Source organism: Lutjanus erythropterus, chromosome 13 (assembly GCF_056507025.1).
Source record: "Lutjanus erythropterus isolate fLutEry1 chromosome 13, fLutEry1.hap2, whole genome shotgun sequence".
NCBI lineage: Eukaryota > Metazoa > Chordata > Actinopteri > Lutjaniformes > Lutjanidae > Lutjanus > Lutjanus erythropterus.
The window spans coordinates 30,792,101-30,813,295 of record NC_139329.1 but is presented as its reverse complement, the minus strand read 5'-3'; the positions used below and the strand labels follow the sequence as shown (position 1 = coordinate 30,813,295).

Below are 21,195 nucleotides of genomic sequence, written 5' to 3'. Positions count from 1 at the left end.
GAGGAGGTATCTGTGTGCTTTAGTTTGCTTTACAGACAATGACACAGGATGGAAAGGAACGGCTCAATGAAAACCTCGATTTACTGCACTGGCAGTTTCCAATAAGCTGCACTGATGCTGCCTGCCAGTAACAGAATAAATAAAGTCATTCTAAGCCTGGAAACATGATAAAACTCTGTCTTCATGATACCGACGATGCACCATTAGATAATGTAGAATTTAATAGCACCATATCATAATGACAGGAAAAATATCACAATATTAGGCCTACTATAAATTGCATTTAAAAATTGCCATTTTTGTTTAAATGGCTCTTTGCAGAAAAACTGGATTAAACGTCAGGCTGACTTCCTTTTCTCAAATGTAATTAAGGATTAAGTCCAAAGTGCCCAACATTTAAATGAACACAAGATTATTCATTTTGACAAGTATTGCTTGTGCCCAATGGCTTGATTGTATATAAAGTAAGAACCAGGTGAAGAAAAGTGTACAAACGTGTAATTACAGTGTAGTTAATAAGCATTCATGCCTGTTTTCCTATGTGATATAGACTACATCATATACCGGACAATATGCTTTATTAAAACATAAAATAACTATTTATATTTTAAGAAAAAATCTTTCCTATAATGCATAATTTTAAAGGCACTTATTTTAATTTAGTTTTGGATATGGTTTTAAAGGTTTGTTTAATAGTTTTATTTGTTACTGTGATAGTGTGGGTGGTTTAAGATAGTTTAACCTAATAGAGATGAAGCCATTCTAAATTGCATTTCAACTTAAGTAGAAAACACATTATCAAAAATACAAATGAAACATGTTTTGAAAATATTTTCCTCTGTACAAAGTGTATTTACTCATAGGGAGATACGAGAGGTTTGACCAAGAGCACCAGCAAAAATATTAAATATAATATTCAGTAACGAAAACTAGCTACTTGAAAACAAAATCATACTGTACAAAGATACATATACAACATACACTGACAGTCATTTGTTGCTGTTCAATAAAGATCATAATATTAACTCTTATACACAAATATACACTTGTGTACTTCGGATACAGGGTGAAGACAGCAATAACAACAAAGAACATTTACTTCACGCCTCATATATGAAATAAATATTTTCTAGAGTTACGCCTCTACAAATATATGGCATTGCTGAACAACACTGTCCTGATTTATAGGTTTTAATGTGGAGCTTTGGCTCCAAATGGGATCCATGTGGTTTTAATGATCCCCTAAGTGGAGCAGCATTGTGTTTTGTGTATTTTCTCTTTTTTTTTCTTGATTCTAATCAGCACCATGCCACTGCAGGGCCCATCTGGGTGGGCTAGAGCTGGCTAGCCAACAGTGGCGCAAGATACCCAGCACTCACTTCAGATCTCCTGCAGTTTCAGGCTAAAAACACACTCAGTACACAGGTCTGAAGTCATTTCAGCACACACCATGTCTACTCACAGTGATGCGCCCTCAGTGAGGAAGATAAGTGTCGGAGGAGAACGGGTTAGTACTATCGTACCGGCTTCCATGGTCGGCGGTGCCAGGAGGCGGAGCCTGGGCAGGGCTGCAGGTTGCATTGCTCCATGTCGGGCGGCTTGTCCAGGACGTCGCAGTTGAAGTCGTTGAGCCTCTGGCCATTGGGTCTCTGGCAAACCACCAGCCGAGTCCTCCTTCCTCCACCGCACGTCTGAGTGCACTGAGGTTAGCAAACAAAAAGTGATCTTTAATAATGTTACATAATTATTACAAAATAATGTGTATTATAATGTGCGTATAAGTGTGACGTTATAAAACCATTGTTCTTTGACCTAACTAGCAGTTAATTCAGACTGAGATTAGACAAATGCCCGTGTTTTGGATAATAAATGATAAGAGAGAGACGGGCACACAGACAAGGAAAACACAAAAGACGATAAGAATGAAACTCACACACAAGTTAATGCAACTCTATAAAAATTACTTTAACTTCATAATCAATTTTTAAGACCTGTCAAAATCATATTAAAGACATTTTGCTTACTTCTCTCACAATTATTACATTTAATACTTTTTTTTGGTAAGACAAAAACTGTTTATCCTCACCGCTCCCCAGACGCCGTAGTTCCACAGCGGGCAGGGCCCGGAGTCGCAGCTCTTAGACTCGGCGGGTTTGACTCTCTCGTCACAGTAACTGTTGCTACGTCCATCCGCATCCTGACAGACCACCACCCGCCTCTGGAAACCTCCTGCACAGGTACTGGAACACTGCAGAGCACACACAGTGTGTCAGTGAGGACTAGGAGACACAGAAACATACCTTAACTCACTTTGACTTTTGATTTGTTTGAACTTTTTATTCAAATGAGGCTTTAGTAAAGATAAAACAGATCCTTTTTGCACTGGTAGATTTGCAGGAACTTATTTACCAGTGTTTCATACTTCATTGTTTGATTTTATGGTGAAAATTGCAAAGCCAAAAATAAGCTCATGCTATGGTTACTTTCAAATACTTAAACACTTACTCAAAGGCATTTAACACCTACAAAGTGTAAAAATATTTAAAAGCCTTTGGCCCTTCAGTTCTAATAAAAAAAGAACTGATTATAACATGGTGAAAGATTTTATAGATTCCACTGATCAAACACTGTGTATGCGTTTGTATACACACAAACACATACACAATACACAAACTGAAACTGAATTTACCTGAGTCTAATCAGGACCAAACCCAGCTGCACTTTTCAGAACAATCTTCCAAAGATGGAAAACATCGGTCCATGAAGGACAACCGAACAAGACGGCCTTGAACAGAGCAGTAGGTACACTCTGCATCCAATTAAAATGACACATCCGCACTGTCAATGGGAGTGAGCACACTCAGTGCTCTCTGAATGTGAGGGGAGGACAGCACAGAATGAGCCTGAACAGCAGTGCTCCCAGTCAACTTCATTATGTTGAGAATGAACATTGTACTGGGATGAATGCCTCTGCTGGGGGGGGAGTTAGAAAACAGAACAATGTTCCTCACATGGCTTTGAGATAAAAGGAGATACACAAAACATTTGTGTCTTCAGAACTATAGATGGAGAAACAGCCATTCGTTAACTGACCTGTGCTCACTGGAAATGAAAAATGCCAACATTAGGTGCAAAACTGACCACTTTTGTCAATTATACTTGAGCAGGGAGCGCACTTTCCCTTTGAAACAGCCTCTATTTTTAAAGCGCAAACTCAAGGTGAAAGAGCACATACCATATAGTGGCTACGGGGATTTAATCAACTAAAATGAAGGCCCTCGTGCATCCTACAAGTTGTTGTGGACGAATTAGTAGCAAAAATCACATTACTTCAGAACTATTACCTATTTTCTTGTTGTTAGTGTCTATGCTTCTCCTCCACCATGTAAAGCCAAAAACAGCTCTTTGTACTAGTGTTTGTGATAAGGTCGTTCTGGGTACATGAGAGCAATTTCATGGTAAAATGGATGCTAAAATAGCTGTATGCAAACAAAACTGCATGCAGAAGAACCAAAAAGCAGCTGCACCAATGCACCGACTTGGCATGAGAAGCTTCCATTCAGACGTGAAAATACCAGACATGGTTAGACGTTAAAAAAAGAATGAACTTGAGCCTGGTGCATTTTCCTGCTTTTTTGACTATTTGATTCAAGGCCATGGACTTAAAGCGAATGAAGAGCCTGAACTGCCTGATTTTCTCATGGTTACGGAGCTACAGAGTCCTGTACGCATTGCGATCTGTCCCTTGGTGCTGTTTTTAAAGTCCTTTACCATGTATGGCCCTCTGCCCCGGGAAATGAAAACATCTGCTACCTCTGAGTTAATGTGTTCACAAGACTGTTTACAGACGCACATACACATGCTTTGATGAAAACACCTTATACTCCTGCACTGTGCCGTCCACATATAACAAATATTTAATTCTTCAGTGGCTTTCATGTGAAGGTTAAGTTTCGTGTGCCTATAAGGATCTGAATTTGTTTCCTGTCTATGGGTTATTCCGTGTCAAATCAGGTTTTGTCTGCATCCCTGTGAAATTTCTTGGCTTCAGGAGTTATATTTCTGAAGATATTGACCCCCAAAACAAATATAAAATGTAAACAAAAACTGGCATGGAATAACCCAAATAAATGATGCAAATTCTGACTATCATTTTGAAAAACATTCTACCACAAGACAAAATACTTCTGCACAGCAGTATTTAAGCAGGATCGCATGCTGAACATACTGCGCCCCAGGGTCCGGTCCTCCACTGGTTGTCCGCTGAGGGCACATTCCAGCTGCTGTGGCCTGGGTGGCGTCCCGGGTCCTGGGGGTATCCGTACGGCTGGTCATTGATGCGCTGACGGTGGTAGATGGAGGAGCAGGGCGCAGCGTTACACTCCTGTTCTGTCACAGGCTTCTCATCTGGGTCACAGAAAGACTGGTCCACGGGCAGGTGGTAGTTGGAGCAGATCAACTGCCGGGTGATTCTTCCCACGCCGCAAGTTACTGAACACTGGGGAGACAGGTGAGAGATGAACCAAGGCGTTAAAAACTGAGGTGACGAGTGGAACCATCAATTTCAAAAGAAAAAAAATAACTGAAACAGAAAAATCCTCTAATTCTGGTGATTCACGTGGAGTTCTTGATCTTTCCCAGAGGTCGAAATGTCATTTAAGGGGATTGTTTTGATAATTTCACCACTTTACCTTGCAGTTAGACAGCCTTTTCTGATGAGAAACCGCCATAATATAAGCTAAATATCGCTCTCTCCAAACCAACCAAACTCCATAGGCGAAGTCGGTCATTTTTCCTAACATAACCCAGGAGTTGCTGATCTACTCCTGCCTTAATCTTTTAGTTTATTTGTGTCGTTGTGTGAACTGTGGTTTAAAACACTAAAGTCACACAATAACACAAACAAACTAACAGATTGAGTTTGCAGTAGACCAGCAACTCCTGTTTTTCTGTGAGATAAAATTACTGATTTTGCCTATGGAGTTTGGTTGATATGGAGAGTAGGATAATGGAGGTTTACCACCTGAAAAAGCTGTCTGAGAGCAAAGTAAAGCGATGAAAATATTCTAAATATAGCGCACACTTTATGCGATATTGACTTTTTTAGGTGGACCTTTTTAAGTGGCTAAAATACATTTTGTTGCTGACCTTGTCCACAGACATTCAATGCTCCTCTCTGCTTCACGACATCTACTGTAGATACTACACTAATTATGGATAAGTTCCTCACAAAATCCCACGTCAAAAAAAATTCTGAAATATCCCTTTAAGGCATAAACTCAACTGCACGGCCTCCAATGCCGTGAGAAATATGATGTGATGTAATGATGTGAAATAGTGATTCTATACGTGACAATATCTTGACATTTGATATCTGTTGAAGATTAAAGGTTTGCAGTTTGGATTCCTTTTCCCAAGATTTATTCCTTTTTATTTCTCCAGCGAGATTTCTGCGGGACTTTTTCCAGGTTCTAAATCAGTTTGGGGAGTGTTGTTTTCATTGATTGCTCCCATGTATTGCTTCATGATGAGAAACCGTGTGATGTGAAGCCCCACAAGTCTGTAACTGTCTCTACAACCGGAATAGAAATCAACTTAAAATGACATGAATTTAATGAACTTAAGACTTTTTCCCAAGGGATATTATATTCAGGCTCTTTCATTTCACATGAGCACATGATTAAAAGATCACAACTATAAATCACCCCTGGCTCCTTAACTGCCAGTTAAACAATCCCATCATTGATCTTTTAGTTACATCAACAAGAGTTTTGGCTCTGTTGCCATGCTAACAGTCACAAATCAATAACTGTCCACGATCACAGCAGTACAAAATGTCCACTTTGTTTCAGGGTGATTTTAACATTGTGAGCGGAAAGAGTGGAAAACATCTGTATTGATTGGACACAGCGATGGATGTTTTCACTCACAGGAGACCACTCCCCGGCACGCCACTGGCCACAGGGGCTGAAGCAGGCGGAGGTCTCCGGGGGGCGGGGCAGGTGGGCACAGTGCGATTCGTCGGCCACTCCTCCCTGGGCATCTCTGCAGCTGACATAACGCGCCCGCTTCCCCTTGCCACACGACACGGAGCACTGGAAGACATGTGGGTACAAGCAGAGCTGAGATAAATATTTGTCTTATGTGGAATTTTAAAAATGTTTGTATCATGTGGTTCATTCTACTTTTTCTGACTCGAAATCATCATGAGGTGGACCACGACTGTTTAGAAACTGCACCACAAAATTAACTGGTTTTAAGTGTCATGGAAGCCTTGCCACACATTTTTGCAAACTGGCAGCTCAGAATGGCAATAAGAGCATACTGTATACTGTATACAATATATATCATGTATCTACAGTACTGTATAGCTCTGTGGTACCTGCAGTACACATATAATTATGCAGATATTGTGCAGTATAAATAGACATTGGTGAGCTGCAACTATGTTCAGTTTGAAGTTACTAAATGGCCCCTTGTTTCTTATAAAAGGAAACAAAAACCCTAAAGTTTCTGCGCAGTAAGAAGATTTCACATTTACTTTCTGTATGTTGGGGAGATTTCCCACCATGATGCACAAAAGCACAATTCTAAGATCTTTTTTAGGATGATTAAATAGATTCTTTTAATATCTTATTATCTTTATAAATAACCTTGTCAAGCACAGTTTGCATCAGATTACTATACACTCGGATGATTGGTTGTGTGGGGCTGGGCCATATTTTGTGCACATTTATGTCTGCACGCTCAAGGACTTCCTCTGGTTGCGGTGATTTACAGTGTGATATGTTACGCTCCACTAAAGTTAGACACAATACAAGATAAATAAATCCTTGTTTTGTTAGCTTCACCGCCATCTCTGTTATGACTCTGGCTGGATGTCATACTGGAGCATTTACTGTCAGATTGTACACAAATGAAAGATGCAGACTCCACTGCAAAATCGACTCTAACCTGCTTAATCCTGAACTGACTTTGATAAAATTTGGTGTGTTATAAACCTGAAAAATGGAACATGATAGTGGTCATCTGTTGAAGGTAAGTTCAGTTACTGAGGGCAATCTAATCAGCTTTATGCTGAAACATTAACCTTCTGAATCGCCATTGTTATAAAGCCGCTTGTTTCCTGAAAAAAGCTGTAAATAAATAACAAAATGTTCTAAATAAATAACTGTTTGAATTGAGCAGTTTGGACTCATCAGCCTATTTATTGTTTCCTTATTGAATTTATACAGTTAGGACAAAGGTTATAATACCATTACACTCTTCTATGCTTCTTAAAGAAAACTGAGACCATGCTATACAAAAAAAAAACAGTTTATTAAAAATCTAACATGCATCTAGACAAGAAAACCTATTCAAAACTTTGCAAATCTCTTCTGTTTGCATCTGACAGTTGTGCTGCATTGCAGCAGGTGCTTCGCCATCTGTTGCCTGGTGGAGATCTGCACTCCTTCTAGTTAAACTTGCTTCAGGGTAAATATTCTTCAGCTTTCTTTTATTTTTTTATTTCTCCACCGGAGCTGACAAATAGTCCTGGATTCGATTTTGTTTGTTGTTGCATGTTGTTGATTCTTTTCCTGGTGTGTTAAACAAATGGGTTTATTATTTTCTCTACTGTTGCTTGTGTCCTGAAGTGACTCCCGCCTCAACTTTCACCCACTTAAACTCTATAGCTGTACACCTCAGTGAGACACCACAGTAAACATTTGGAAGGGGATGAATACCTAATGTAATCAAATGGCTCCAGCTCAAATAGGCACGTTAATATCCCTCTCATATCGATGACACTTTAAAGAGGATGGCAGTTCCGCTGCTCAGGGGGGAATGTATGCATGTGTATGTGCGCATGAGGAGTGTGTGTATTACGTGTGCGGTGTCTCTAAGACCACACTGGCGCTGGCCTCTTTGACATGTGAGCTCACAGCGACTTTCAGATTGACAGACGGGGTTCAATCTTAGAAACCGTAGACTCGTGTTTAGATGAAATCTGGTTTTCATTTGCAATGAGCAACAATGCAAAGTATCAGAGAGACAGAGGGGCCTCTTAGCCCAGACAGTGGAGCCTGTGTGTGCGTCTGTGTATGTGTGTGAGTGTGTAGATGCAGCAGGGGGTAAAGGAGACAATGCCAAAGAGGATCACGGTCCTGTACAGTATGTACTATCTGCAGGAATGTTGGGATATACAGTAAAGTTTAATATGTCAAGCTAATATTTGCAAACACTCATACAGGAGGCCCATCATTACCAGAATGTGGTTTTCCTCAATTAAACACACAAAAACACACTCCTATGTATACAAACCTTTGCATCAGCATTCTCATTTTTCATTCTTTGTCAAAGACATATCCAGCAGATCATTTTTCCTCAAACTACATGCACAGGAAGATCAACGAAACAGTGTAAGAATTTGTTTACCACTTAATAAAAACCTCATTTCTTATGTATATTCTCTGGACTCTCTAAGGTAAACCTACCAGCTGTAATGTGTTCTGATAGACCCAATAAACCCTATTTGTTTCCTTACCGCAGTCCAGGATCCGTATCTCCACTGAGTCAGGAGCTGAGCCGAGTTGTCGGGACGAGGTGTGCTCTGCGCTGGAGAGGCCCACGGACACGCCGGCATCTCACAATCCTACATAAACAAGCATGCAAACAGTAAAATTAGCAATCACTGTGAGTGATATATCACTGCATTGAAGTGGTGGGAGTAAATATGCCAAAAATATTTCTAAACACATTTCAGAGGCTCCCTTGACTGCAAAGATCCAATACATATGGTGCTCTGATAACTAAACATGTCCTGAAGGAGTAGGTCATAAAGAAGAACATTCAGTCCAAACAACCAAACAAAATAAAAAGATGCTTATAACAGAAGGTCATTTAGATATTGAGTATGTCTCCAGCTGTAAAAAGCTCTTTTAGGCTGGTTTGCACCAATAAAGATTCAATTTAAACCTCTCTTTCATCTTAATTTTGTTTTTACTCTAAACCTAGATTTCTTTCTGTTATGTCTAAGGATCATTTTGTGCGCTTGACAGAACCTGAGCGTGCTACCTTAATAAATAAGATTGATCAGGCAGCTCAAGCAGCCTCATGCTAACATTAGCTTGGCAGGATATTGTATGAACCATCTGTCTATCACATCTAATACTTGCAAACTTCAACCAATCAGATCAGCGCTTCTGTGGATGCTTTTCGCTGTCGTCACATCTAAAACCACCCCCATAGCTGCCAGTAGTCCCTCCTGGAATGATGATTGGTTGCAGCACTTTTGGACTTGAAGCTTGGCAAGCTGGATTCCCAAGATCACAATGTCACGCGAGAATCCATCTTGTGTTGCAAAGTAAGCAAGCATCTGCATATTGATTCAATAAATAAGCTTGTATTTACTCAACTGAGATTCATTTTTAATTGTGTAACAGTGTTTTGCTTAATTTTAAATCTGGATTTCCTCATTTTTAACGTAGTTTTGCTTTTCTTTGTTGGTGCAGCCCAGTCTCAGCCTCATTGTTTAGTTGAACTTCACAAAGCTTGTAGACTAGCCTGTCCATCTTGCGGTGACCTCAATTCCAACAGCTGAGACAGATCACCTGTCTGGAGACTGAAAGGTCATCAGGTCAACATGCTCAGTGTCCATCAGTGTCTAGGAGGCCTTATACAATACACTTGGAGGACTCAGGTAAGTGTGTGCATGGATTTGGGTCAAAGCAAAGTAGAACAGGCGAACGTGTAAAGAGGCCGGTGATGTTAACAAGGTCACAACTTTTGCATCATTAAAGAGCATCGTCAAAGAGTGAAGATCAAGCCCCGTAGCTCCCATCAACCTGCTTGCAGGCCACAGCAGGCAGATGTTTTCACTAAGAAAAGCTCTGATAAACCCGCTGTGTCCTACCAAGCATAGCAAAGACAGACACACCAAGTTAGCACCTAGCTGGTGAACATAGTGGGGTACTTTGCAGCTTAAAGACCAGATGTTTCCCTCAGGAGTTAGTGAAGACCAAAAATAGAGCTACAAGAAAAGTCAGTATTGGATTTACAGTGAATATATTAGCATTTATGCATCAATGTGGCCAGAAACATGACTCCAAATGAATGCAAATATTGCTCCACATCTGCTGGATGTTTAAATAACAAGCTAGTAGTGTGTTTTTCAGCTTGTTCCACTGACCTCAAAGTGTCCAAAAAATCACGTAAAGCTGCTTCAAGTAGGCTTAGCAGTGGTACTACCTTGCAGGATTGATCTAAAGGTTAAAATAACCCACACAGACTAAATTCTTTGGCTCAACACTGATCTTAAACTTATTGTGAACTGTCCAAGATGGCCCTGCTTATTGTAAACTGCAATTTTTAAACATATTGGAAACATAAAATGAAAATAACTTTTAACCGATATACTCCTTGTAAAAAAATATGGGCAGTGAAATTTCCCTTAAATCAATTATAATGAGCCTTGTGTCTTGTTTGCGTCTCTGATGATGTATATAACATCTGCATTCAATACTGTGCGCAGCGTTTAATGCTTTTTATGTTTTATGCCCTGCATTTTTATTTCTTTACCCCAAGAGCAAACCACCAACTCTGGGACAAATAAGGGTGAACCTTAAATGTCGAACATTTGCTCCGTGACAACAGCAGCACATGCAAATCCTGCAAATTTTGCTGCATTTTTGTTTTAATTTATCTTTTTAAGCTTCATTGCTGAAACCTGACCTATGAAATACGCTTGTAGGCACTGGAAAGGGAAGCATGGGGTTTGGATTAAAGTACAATCAACAATGTATTTATGGGAACTTTTGACCACCCAGTCTGATCAGTTGGAGTGGAAGAGAGGGGCGACAAGAACCATGCTAACCTAGCTTAGACTGATGGCTGCTCCTGCCTGTTGTTTGGTCAGGGAAATAAAACGGGAAAAAAAAGGGTCTTCTTGTTACCTGACTGTCTCTGGGCCTCGCCGCTGCATTGCACTCTCTGTCATCTACTGTGTTGCCGTAAGCCCCCGACACACACCTAACAGCTCTCATCTGGTAGCCATGGCCACAGGTCACCGCACACTGAAAGACAAAATCACACACACACACGCACACAAACACAAGAAGAGAGAAGTCCAGTCAACCGCAAACTATCTCAAACTCTATCTAAGTATGTCAAGGTTGATATCTTAGACGGGGCCTCAGTCAAGGTTCAGCTCAGCAGAGTCTGGGTAAGACTCTGACATGCACACGGACACATGCACATACACACCCACAGTCTCGACTCAACCCTTCACCCAGTTCCTATGAGGAGATCTGACCACATTCAGGTACAACAGAGCAGAGGAAGTGCCACAGGATGGGTTTATTTGAGCAGCAAATTATAATTACACAGGCATTAAGCAGCCAATATATTCCAGCTCTGTAAATACCACTGACTTCATACAAACACACGTGGGAGGGCATTAGATCTACATGTATAAACTAGACTATGAATGGCCAAAGACGCCCATTCTTGAATGTTTAATTCGGTTTGCGCTTTACACTAACTGGGCTAAATATATACACAGTTGGAAACGTAGAAATCTGAATGCATAGTAAGGTGTGTATGCGGGTGTGTGTCACAGGAAGGTGTGTGTGAGTGTGTGTGCACTGTGGGTCAGGTTTAGTCTGACAGGATATGAGGGCAAAGTGAAAGCACCGTGGAGGAAATGGCAGCTGGAGTCAGAGCACACTCCTCCGTAACTTGTCGGTGTATCGGGTTACACACACACACTCACACACACAAACTTGAAATGTACACTCCTACACACCACATTCTCTCTGTGACCACACACACACACGCACACACAAGCACACACACAGAGTAACAGATACAACCCAAACTCCTAGACAGCAAGCCACACGTGAAACCCATTTCCTCAGTCAAACACTGCATCAAGTCACCTCGCCCCACCGTGTCTATGTCTTATCTGTGTGTGCGCGTGTGTGTGTCTGCAGGACTCACCGCTCCCCAGACGCCGACCTGCCAGGACGCACACTCGGGCAGCTCGCAGCTCCCCACAGAAGGAGGTTTGCTGGACGGGTCGCAGAAGTGCTCGCTCAGCTTTTCCTCCCCGGCTCCCGCGCTGCAGGACACTTGTCTGTGCCTCATCCCCTTCCCACAAGTCACCAGGCACTGGGTGAGGAGAAGGTGGGCGTAGAAAGATGGTGGAAAAGGTTGAGAAAAAGTAATTAACATGAAGGTGTGAGTGAGTGTGTGCATGTGGACATTTAAAATCAGACATTCCTCTGTTACAGAATAGTTGACAGCACTCCCATTTCTTTTCATGATGATTTGGCCTCTGGGGATACGCCAGTGTTTTGAGGCTTCCAGTGTAGCCGGAGGATATCCAGGTAACGGATATCTTCTACCACACGCCAGTTAATCTTTCCAGTCCGAACAGCAACTTGAGACACCAGAACTGAGTTGGAGGTGAGTCTCCATAAACAGATATCTGCATGTGAATGTAGATAAATTCAAGAAAGCTAATAAAAAGATAAATCATTGTCGGACGATTGCCAATTGGTTATGATTATTATTTTTCTACTCCACATATATCATGAACCACTGAACATGAAAACAACTAAATGAGATTGGTTACGAAATTTAATGTTACAGTGATTTTTATCCAGAAAAATAGACCAGTTCAATATGGTGGCAATACTGATGTACAATCTAAAGACCAATGCGACATCTATAGATATATATGTCTATGCGTTTACCTGTGTAGGACACAAATTGCATTATATTTCATGGTTTTGGTGTAACCCTTTCATTATATTGCACACCTCTGACTTTACTGTTAACCTCTGTTCATGCCGAGCTGTGCTGAAGGCTTGTTTTCTGCCAGTATATGTCAAAGTTTGTACAGTAGATTTATGCTTTACAGTCCCCTTCTAGCGACCAACAAATTATATTTAAAGCTTCTTGCTGATTTTTGATTGCAAGTGTGTGTGTCTGTATGTGATGTATGTGAGATGTCCCCACCTCACTCCACTCGCTGACAGTCCATTTCGGACACGGCTGCTCGTTGCAGTTCTCAGTGACCACCCTCTGGTATTCGTTACACTCCCTGTCCACCAGCCGTCTGCCCAGGTTGTTCATACAGTAAGACTCTCTGCTGCGGCTCCCACGTCCGCATGTCTTCGAACACTGTGCGCAAGAACACACGGAAAATGTTCAATCATGTATGTTGTACTTTCTCCAATAATGAAATGAGCATAATAATGACAATTTAGTGAAAATCAGAAATAGTTCTTAAAACAATTAAATTTTTTCCATCCAAAAATGATGTATTGATGGTGCAACATATAAAATCCTTTATGCATGGAAACAAAGGTAAATGCATACAATAAACAGACTATATATTTTTTAATTAAAAGTAAATATTGTTAAAAAAATGTACCAAGCTAACTGTGAAAAGTGAAGTAACTAACATAGGGATGAAGCACCAAGTTTGTAGGCAATCCTAATGTTACTATAGTGCTGACAGGAATTAAACAGACACGCAGCATTGGGAAGCAAACTATTATTCCCCTGACTGGACCAGGGTCTTACTTTTCCTTTGTAATTCTACAGGTCTTCCAGTGACTCTACCTGTGACCAGGCACTGTACTGCCAGCTCTTCAGCAGACAGTCTCCATGGCAGGGCTCTCTGGTCTGAGGTTTGGCGGTGTCTGTGCAGGCACTGGCCTCCATCCTCTCACTCTGCCTCTTCGTCAGGCTGTACTTCATACACTGAACATCCAGGCTCCTGTAGCCTGGGCCACATTTAGCAGAACATTCGCTCTTTCCAGCAACATGCCACCTGTGTGAGAGGATATGTGGAAACATGTTGGAGTGTGTGCGCTCCGCAGAGATTTGTTTTGTGGGTGTGCATGTGTGGTTGTGCATTAATGCGCACCTGACTTCACAGTCGGTGTTGCAGGGCTCAGTAACAGCAACGGGACGAGGTAAACGTTCACAGCGTTGGTCCGACACCTCAAGGTGATCACTCTTACGCACGCATACAGCCTTTCGTCTTCGCTCACCTGCACACACACACACACACACACACACACACACACACACACACACACACACACACATACACACACACGTGCACACAGAAGAAAAGCAGGTTTGAATCTACAAACATCTGGTAGACAGTTAACTTGCCAAAATATCACATTTCTTCACCTTTAACAAGTCTGACCAGCTTTCTGACATCCAGTCCTTCATCATACAGCCTCAGGGGTCCATGTCTGTCTCAGACCCCACAAACACATCTCTTTACTGGATCCCACTGTGCACTCTGACCCGCAGGGAGCCTGACTAGTTTGCTTCTAAAAGGGAAATCTGAGGGGCTTAGTCAGGTTAAGGGCCAGGCTAAAGGGAAGGTGTTGGGCGATGTGATTGGCCGGGGTCACACTGAGGTTGCCAGGAGGGGGATTTATGGAAGGGGGGGATGAGTGAGTATGTTTTTAAATCCAGAGGCGTGTGTAATTGATGCAGGAGAAATGCTAATCCTAATGTGCACCGACACTTGGATCCATTTCCAAGTAATAAGAGCTGTAAGACACATTATGGTTCCTATAAATTTCACACTTTTTTTTACAGACATTTTAGTAATAAATATCTGTGGTTTATGCCAAAAGTAGCTGTGAAATTTGCGTGTCAGTTAGACCACACAATGTTCTGAAGAAGAGCCGAAAGCCCAATTTGGAGTCTCCGAGCCATATTTGGCCTGCACTACATTTGTTTTGACAAGATTGTGCTTTTATTCACCTTATTTTGAGAGTGTCGTAAAATCCTCACCATAATGACCTGAGGTTTATTGCCATGTACAGCACAGCGCTGTTGAGCTTCCCATTAAATTCTATTTAAATGATGCATAACTTAACTTTTGCTCAGTGTAAACTTAATATCCGATATTGATTTGTTATTTCCACTCTTGATTACAAAGGTGGACAAAACAGATCATTTTAATTTAAAGCACCTTGTATACACTTTCTGTCAGAAATGTGTAATTTATGTTCCTAAATCAAAGCAGATGGATGTTTTTTATTATTAAGCAGGTTAAAGACTAGTGTTTTGATTTTATTTTAGGGTTAGAAATAAAAAAAAAATTCTATACAATATAATTATTAATTTAATGGAATTTTATATAACATCAGCATTTATTTTGGGTCTGAAGCCCTTCATTCAGATTCATTTTTGGCCCTTTGTAGGAAAGAGTACCTGTGCTCTACAGCAATACACCTTTCTTAACAGATACGTTGTGAGATCTCACCCTGACAGATGCGGTTGCACTCGAGCCAGGAGCCCGAGGGATCCCACACAAACTGCTCCCTGTGCTCCTCGATGGGTATGTTGAAGGAGTAGCGAACATCTGGGTTGTAGAGGTTTCCCACACACAGGACCTGTGGAAAACGTGGTGGGAAAGGCCAGGTCAAAACACTTAACAGAGCTTTTCTTATTTTGTCTAAATCCACAGAGAGATTAGACAGAGATCTGGCTCAGTATCGGTAGCTCAGTGGGTGAAAAGTAGTCCTGGGGGGGTGCAAACTATAGGAAAATACACTATAACTAAAGTAGGAATTTAACTGATAAAGAAAGCATAACCAGAGGGGCGGGCTTCATCCTACCTGCAGAATGAGCTCCTCCTCAATGCGGTCGGTGCAGTTGATTCGCTCCACTTTTGTGTCTGAGCCGCTGTACTCAATGACGGTTCCCTTGAAGGTGATTTCCCTTTTGAACATGGCCACCACAAAGTTCCCATTCAGGAGGGAGTTGGACTGGCTATCAGATAATGCTGCAATAAGAAACGGACAGATAAGAACAACAAATCTGACCGCGAACAACAAACAGCGCAGAACTTGAAATTTGACAGAGTTCGGCGTGACTGAAAGAATGCTTGGTTCCTAGAATGAGTTTGGCTCTTGCAGAATTTAGGTTTTGGAGATGTTTATAAGATCTGGCATTCATCATTTAAGACCTTATATTAAATAAACAGTCTTTTGTTCTATTGTTCTGCAAAGCCACTGTTGCAGGGGAGATATGTCGAAACACTGGTGGCACTAAATTGCAGTCATTTGGAGTTGCGTGACTCTCCGTAATGGCTGACATTGCAATACAAACAAGCTCGAGCTCCACTGACTGCAAACAAGTACATAAACATACAAACAACACACAGGAACACACGAACAGAGACTCACACTTGGCAAACCACACATAAACCCCCAAACGAGCACCGACCACCTCTTTCTGCTCCTCAAACACTATGGTTTCGCGAAACATGCAGCTAATTACAATCTGAGCATGCATGCTGAAACAATGTATGTGATTACGTCTCTAGACGCAACTTTGTTTACATTAAAGCCTGCACAATGTTGGATGCCAGCTAGTATTTAGCCCAAAGACCACTGTGGGGTCTGTGGGGTTTTGACAATGATCTGCAGACATCATCAGTGATGCTTTGCAGAAATGGAAGGAAAAAAAACAACAATGTCTCAGAAAACATGCAGACAGACAACCACACACACACACAAAGAGTAAACTTAACCCTGAATATCTTAAAGTTTAATTCTGTCATTTTTATCCGTATTGAAGTGTTCAATTTTAGGGTTCATTTAAAAAAGACAGAGAACAACTCACTGTTGACACAGACTTCCATCACCACCTAGAGAAGCTGTTTTTAATAAGATCACCACACTCATGACTCAATACTTAGGTACTGAAAAAGAATCTTTTATTTTGTTTTATTTACAGTTTGAAGCCTCATTCATAACGCTGACATTCAAACTCTAAATCAACATTTGAATGCTGCACTTGAATTAATGCTGTTTTGGTATTACATGCGCCGCTGCAGATAAGATCATATTAGCTACACAAATATTATTAACATTATACTTCTTGTAGAATTAGAATCCAGTGGTGGCTGCGTGTGATTGTTTCTGACTGAAACATTTCCAACAACCCCGGAGTGTTGTAAAATTTATTGAAAAAAGATAGTTGTAATAATTTCCAAAATTCATAACATGTGAATATCCTGCTTCAATCCATATTTGTCAGCGTTTAATCTTCCAAAAACATTTTCACTGCGACGAAACTGACAACTTAAAAAAAAAAAGAACTGCCCAAAGTAGGGGGCCAGCGGCCAAAGTTAGCTCTCCATAAGGTTCAATTTCAAGACGTTTCTAGCAAAAAAGAAATTCAAAATTCATTTTTAAAATATATAACAAAACCACTGCTTATCCTGTTTTATTTTTTGTGAGGTAAAAATGCTCTTTAAACGTGTAGCTTCCCTAATTATTGATTATTTTTTATAATCTGAACATGGCAGGCAGAGAGACACTTTGTGCAGGAATTCAGTCAGGTGAGTGAAATGCACTTTCTTCAATACAATACAAAAGATGCTTGCTTTTGGCCTGTGGCCCACTATTAAGTTTCGGTTTTGGCCCTCCAAGGGCAGAAGTTTGGGCATCCTTGGTCTAAAGGAGTGAAAACTTGGCTTTGATTTTGTCATCAAATACTCGCATTGGGCCCTAACTCACTCATTGCACTGGGTAAGGCACCCCGATTTCGATCTGTCCTCCACTGGCAGCGTTTCAGAAGCAGAGCATTGTATCTTTTTAGATAATACTTCACAATGAACAACAAAAGACAGGCATAAAACACAGATTAAAAATAAGTGAATGACACTAAGCAAAGGCAAATCTAACCAGGCGGGTGTTGAGCTGCTTTCTCAAGGTGTCTACAGTGTCCAAGTCCAACAGGAGAGACAGAGCTTCAAAGTAATGGAGCCATGGCTTCAAAGACACAGTCTCCCTTTTTAAGTCACAAGAGCAGTGATCTGCTCAGAACATTTCCTCCATACTGTACCAGCCGGAGTGATAACATGGACAGAGCGTTGCAAATATCGACCACCTTTAATACAGACGCCACTCTGTCAGTGTGCGGCTGTGGCAGCGGGAGTCGAGCCTCTCACAGCAGCATGGCAGCGAGACCCTGCCAGATGTGCTTTCTGACAATCTTAAAACATCTTGAACCTGACTTGAACCATCTGAAAATGTGCACCCGCCCCTATAACACCGGCAAAACTTTTCTCTTTCTGTCTGTCTCTCTCTCACATGCAAACACACACACACACACACACACACACACACACACACACACTGAGCCCAGTGGGTCCATCTAACCCTATACCCCTATATCCACTTTCATGCAGCCTGGGCTCCACATGCCTCTAATTAGCACCTATTGCTGCCTCATTTATCTTTCTTGGGGGCTGACACTCCATTTGCTTTCCCAACCAACCCTCTCTGCCATGACCAGATGGACCAACGCCCCTCCACGTTTCCTCCACACAAACTCTGTACAAATGACAGTTTCCTTTCCTCTATGGAAACTGTTTGACAACAGTTTGGAACATGTCTCCTCGCCCTCCGCCGCTAAAAGCCTGCTGCTACAGCTCAGGGTCACCAAGTCTGGCCGCTTTATGGTCATGTTAGGGGATAATGGCATTGACCTATGAGATGAGGACTGAAGGGGTGTAATATATACGTCTTATTAGGTTGGACTGCTTCCATTTTGGATTGAGTCTTCCAAGAAAACCTGCAATTTGATACAGTGTTGCTTTAAACCGCGTCGGAGCGCACTCACCGAGGTAGTTGTCGTCTTCTGGCTTTCCAGAGTAGCTGACCTGTTTGATGTCGATGTTGGTGGCTCCAGCTGGGATCCGCACCACCGTGTTGTAACCTGAAAATGAAGAAAAGACAGACAAAACAAGTGTGAGAGAGAGAGACAGCAAGGAAAGTTACCCAGTTTTTAAGAAGTCTCCAAGGGGAACAAAGTAGCCACAATAACAGCAGTGAGCGGTCCCACCTTGATTTTCATAATCGCTTCACTATGCTACACCAAACCCCGGTCAGGGAAGTCCGCTTCCAACCGCCAGGGACTTAAATGTCACACTTGGAAAAATACAAAAAAAAAAAAAAAAGGTCCAGTCCTCTCAAATAACCTGCAGGAGGCCTTGTTTTAGTCTCAGAGGCCCGACCGTGAAATGATATGTAATTATTCCCTGGATGTACCTTTGGCCTGTAATTACCACACCGGGCCTGTTGTCCCATGATAAACTAACACAGAAAACGAGTGAGTATGAAGAAGAGCAAGCATGTGAAAACTTTAAGGCGACAACAAATATGTAGGACTGAACGGGGGGGAAGGGTATGAAATAAAATAAATATATAAAGAAAATGGGACCAATTAGAAGTAAAAAGACTCTTCTTGAGAGAATGATGAAACCTGTAGTAAATAGTTTTTTGGTACTGACCGAAATGTATCTGTAACAGCAAGTATCGAAAACTGAAAGCTAGAGCTGCAACAATTATTCAAATCAATTAACTGATCAAAAGAAAATTAATAAGCCAACTATTTTAGTAACCGACTGCTCGTTTCACTCATTCTTCAAGTATTAAGATTATTTTCTTTTTGTGACTGCTTTCTATGTTGATTTATCTCCACTTGCTCTTACGAGTTGTTTTTGTAGAGTTTCTTTGGGAACATAAACTGTGAACTGCATCTCTCCAGCGTACTCGAGAAAGCAGTCGCGCTCTCTTTGAAGTCATTGTAAGCTCAAGGATTCCTCTATATGAAACACTTTCCCTGATAAAGGTCCAGTGAAAGTCCGCTTGAAAATAATCTGCAGATTAACTGACGGTGAAAATAAGTTGCAGCACTACTGTAAACTGTGATGGAATGCTTGCTTTCATTTCAGTTTTGGATTTATATCATCATCACGCCAATTTTAAACTGAACTTTGTTTAGACAAAGTTTTGGTTTCATGACAGACAACACATCATATCAGCATTAGTATCTAAAAATGTCAGTGCAGCCATACAAGGAAGAGAAGATCAAAATAACATTTTAAATTAAATATGGTTGTGTTGCCGAGACGTCCTGGCCTACACATCATATTCTACAGACTTAAAAAGGCAGCTTTGTTTGGTACAGATTCACCAAAATATCACACCGTAATCAGACTTCAGTGAAAATAAGAATAATGATGTTAAAAATATCATTGCCTCTGATATCATAAATCAAAAGTCACAACTCAAAGACGCAGCTGCTTTTAAATCGGTATCTGATTATATGAGTAAGAAGATATTCTTGTTTATAGCAACACAGTGTTCTAGTAAATAGTAAAACCAAGTTTGTACCTTTGTCCACTAAATCCACTAAACCACTGGAGGTTCAAACAGATTATCACAGGTGCATTAATAACTAATGATGGCTGTTAATATTCACTCAGGTCATTTCAGCTTGAGAACTTAAACCTGTTCGGTCAGGTGCCGTCTGGTCTCTACATACTGCTGCCTTCAAAGTAAAATAAAAAGTGAGTGGGATGAGAGGAAAGGTGTGGGCTGGTGTGATCTGATGGTTAGTCTGACACCTTGAGCCACTCGGGGGCAGCACTTGGTTTACATATCTTCCTCTCATCAGCCATGTAGATCTTTTCACGCACACACACAAACACACACACACTGTTCATCACAAGTCATGTTAAACATGACAGAAAAACTTCAGGAAGCTACTTGACATTCATAAACACCACAATGAAAAGAAACTACTTTGCATAGTCCTTCAAAATAAAACCTAAACCTTTAACCGCAACACAAAATTCAGTATTCAGTTCCCCTTTTAACTGTTACGTCAAATTCCCTCCATAAACACTGGGGACAGGATAAGCTCATAAAAAAACAGGGGAGCATGGACTTCAGAAACCGCCAACACGGCCCCCCTCTGAGGAAACACGGTATCCACAAGCCGTCAGAGGCCTCAGAGATCCCCCAGCTTAGCAACTGACCACACACACAATCCCCCGCCACCACAGACTGACCCAGGAATGAAGAGTGAACACACAACCTCGGGGAAAGAAAACACAGCCATGCTGCACTTAGGGAACGCTCGGGTTTACCTCAAACATGCTTCACTCTGCCACTAGCAAGAGCGAAGATGATGTATTAACAGCCTGTAGAGGAAGATGAGAGGGTGTCACAAACTCACCCCGGTGCAAGTAGTCAGAGGATACTGACTGCACTGATGACATGCATTTGCTTGTTTTATAGTTCAAATAAAATAAAACTACGGTTTTCACACTCAGTTTTTCTAGTATGGTGTAAAAGGGAAATGAAGAATGGG

The 21,195-nt window shown here is 41.3% G+C and overlaps 1 protein-coding gene across 2 annotated transcripts in view; it reads right to left on the bottom strand.

Moving 5' to 3' along the window:
- LOC146316839 (A disintegrin and metalloproteinase with thrombospondin motifs 20) overlaps window positions 1–21,195 on the bottom strand; it is a 107,226-nt gene that overhangs the window by 30,449 nt on the left and 55,582 nt on the right. For both annotated transcript variants that reach the window (XM_084735143.1, XM_084735142.1), the window contains 13 exons: window positions 18,658–18,753; window positions 15,642–15,808; window positions 15,287–15,416; window positions 13,919–14,045; window positions 13,612–13,822; window positions 13,003–13,167; window positions 11,980–12,150; window positions 10,935–11,054; window positions 8,528–8,635; window positions 5,931–6,095; window positions 4,229–4,498; window positions 2,087–2,248; window positions 1,524–1,700 (listed from right to left, as the gene is read on the bottom strand). In XM_084735143.1, the coding sequence (XP_084591269.1) occupies window positions 1,524–1,700; window positions 2,087–2,248; window positions 4,229–4,498; window positions 5,931–6,095; window positions 8,528–8,635; window positions 10,935–11,054; window positions 11,980–12,150; window positions 13,003–13,167; window positions 13,612–13,822; window positions 13,919–14,045; window positions 15,287–15,416; window positions 15,642–15,808; window positions 18,658–18,753 (2,069 nt within the window). The remainder of the gene's footprint in view (window positions 1–1,523; window positions 1,701–2,086; window positions 2,249–4,228; window positions 4,499–5,930; window positions 6,096–8,527; window positions 8,636–10,934; window positions 11,055–11,979; window positions 12,151–13,002; window positions 13,168–13,611; window positions 13,823–13,918; window positions 14,046–15,286; window positions 15,417–15,641; window positions 15,809–18,657; window positions 18,754–21,195) is intronic.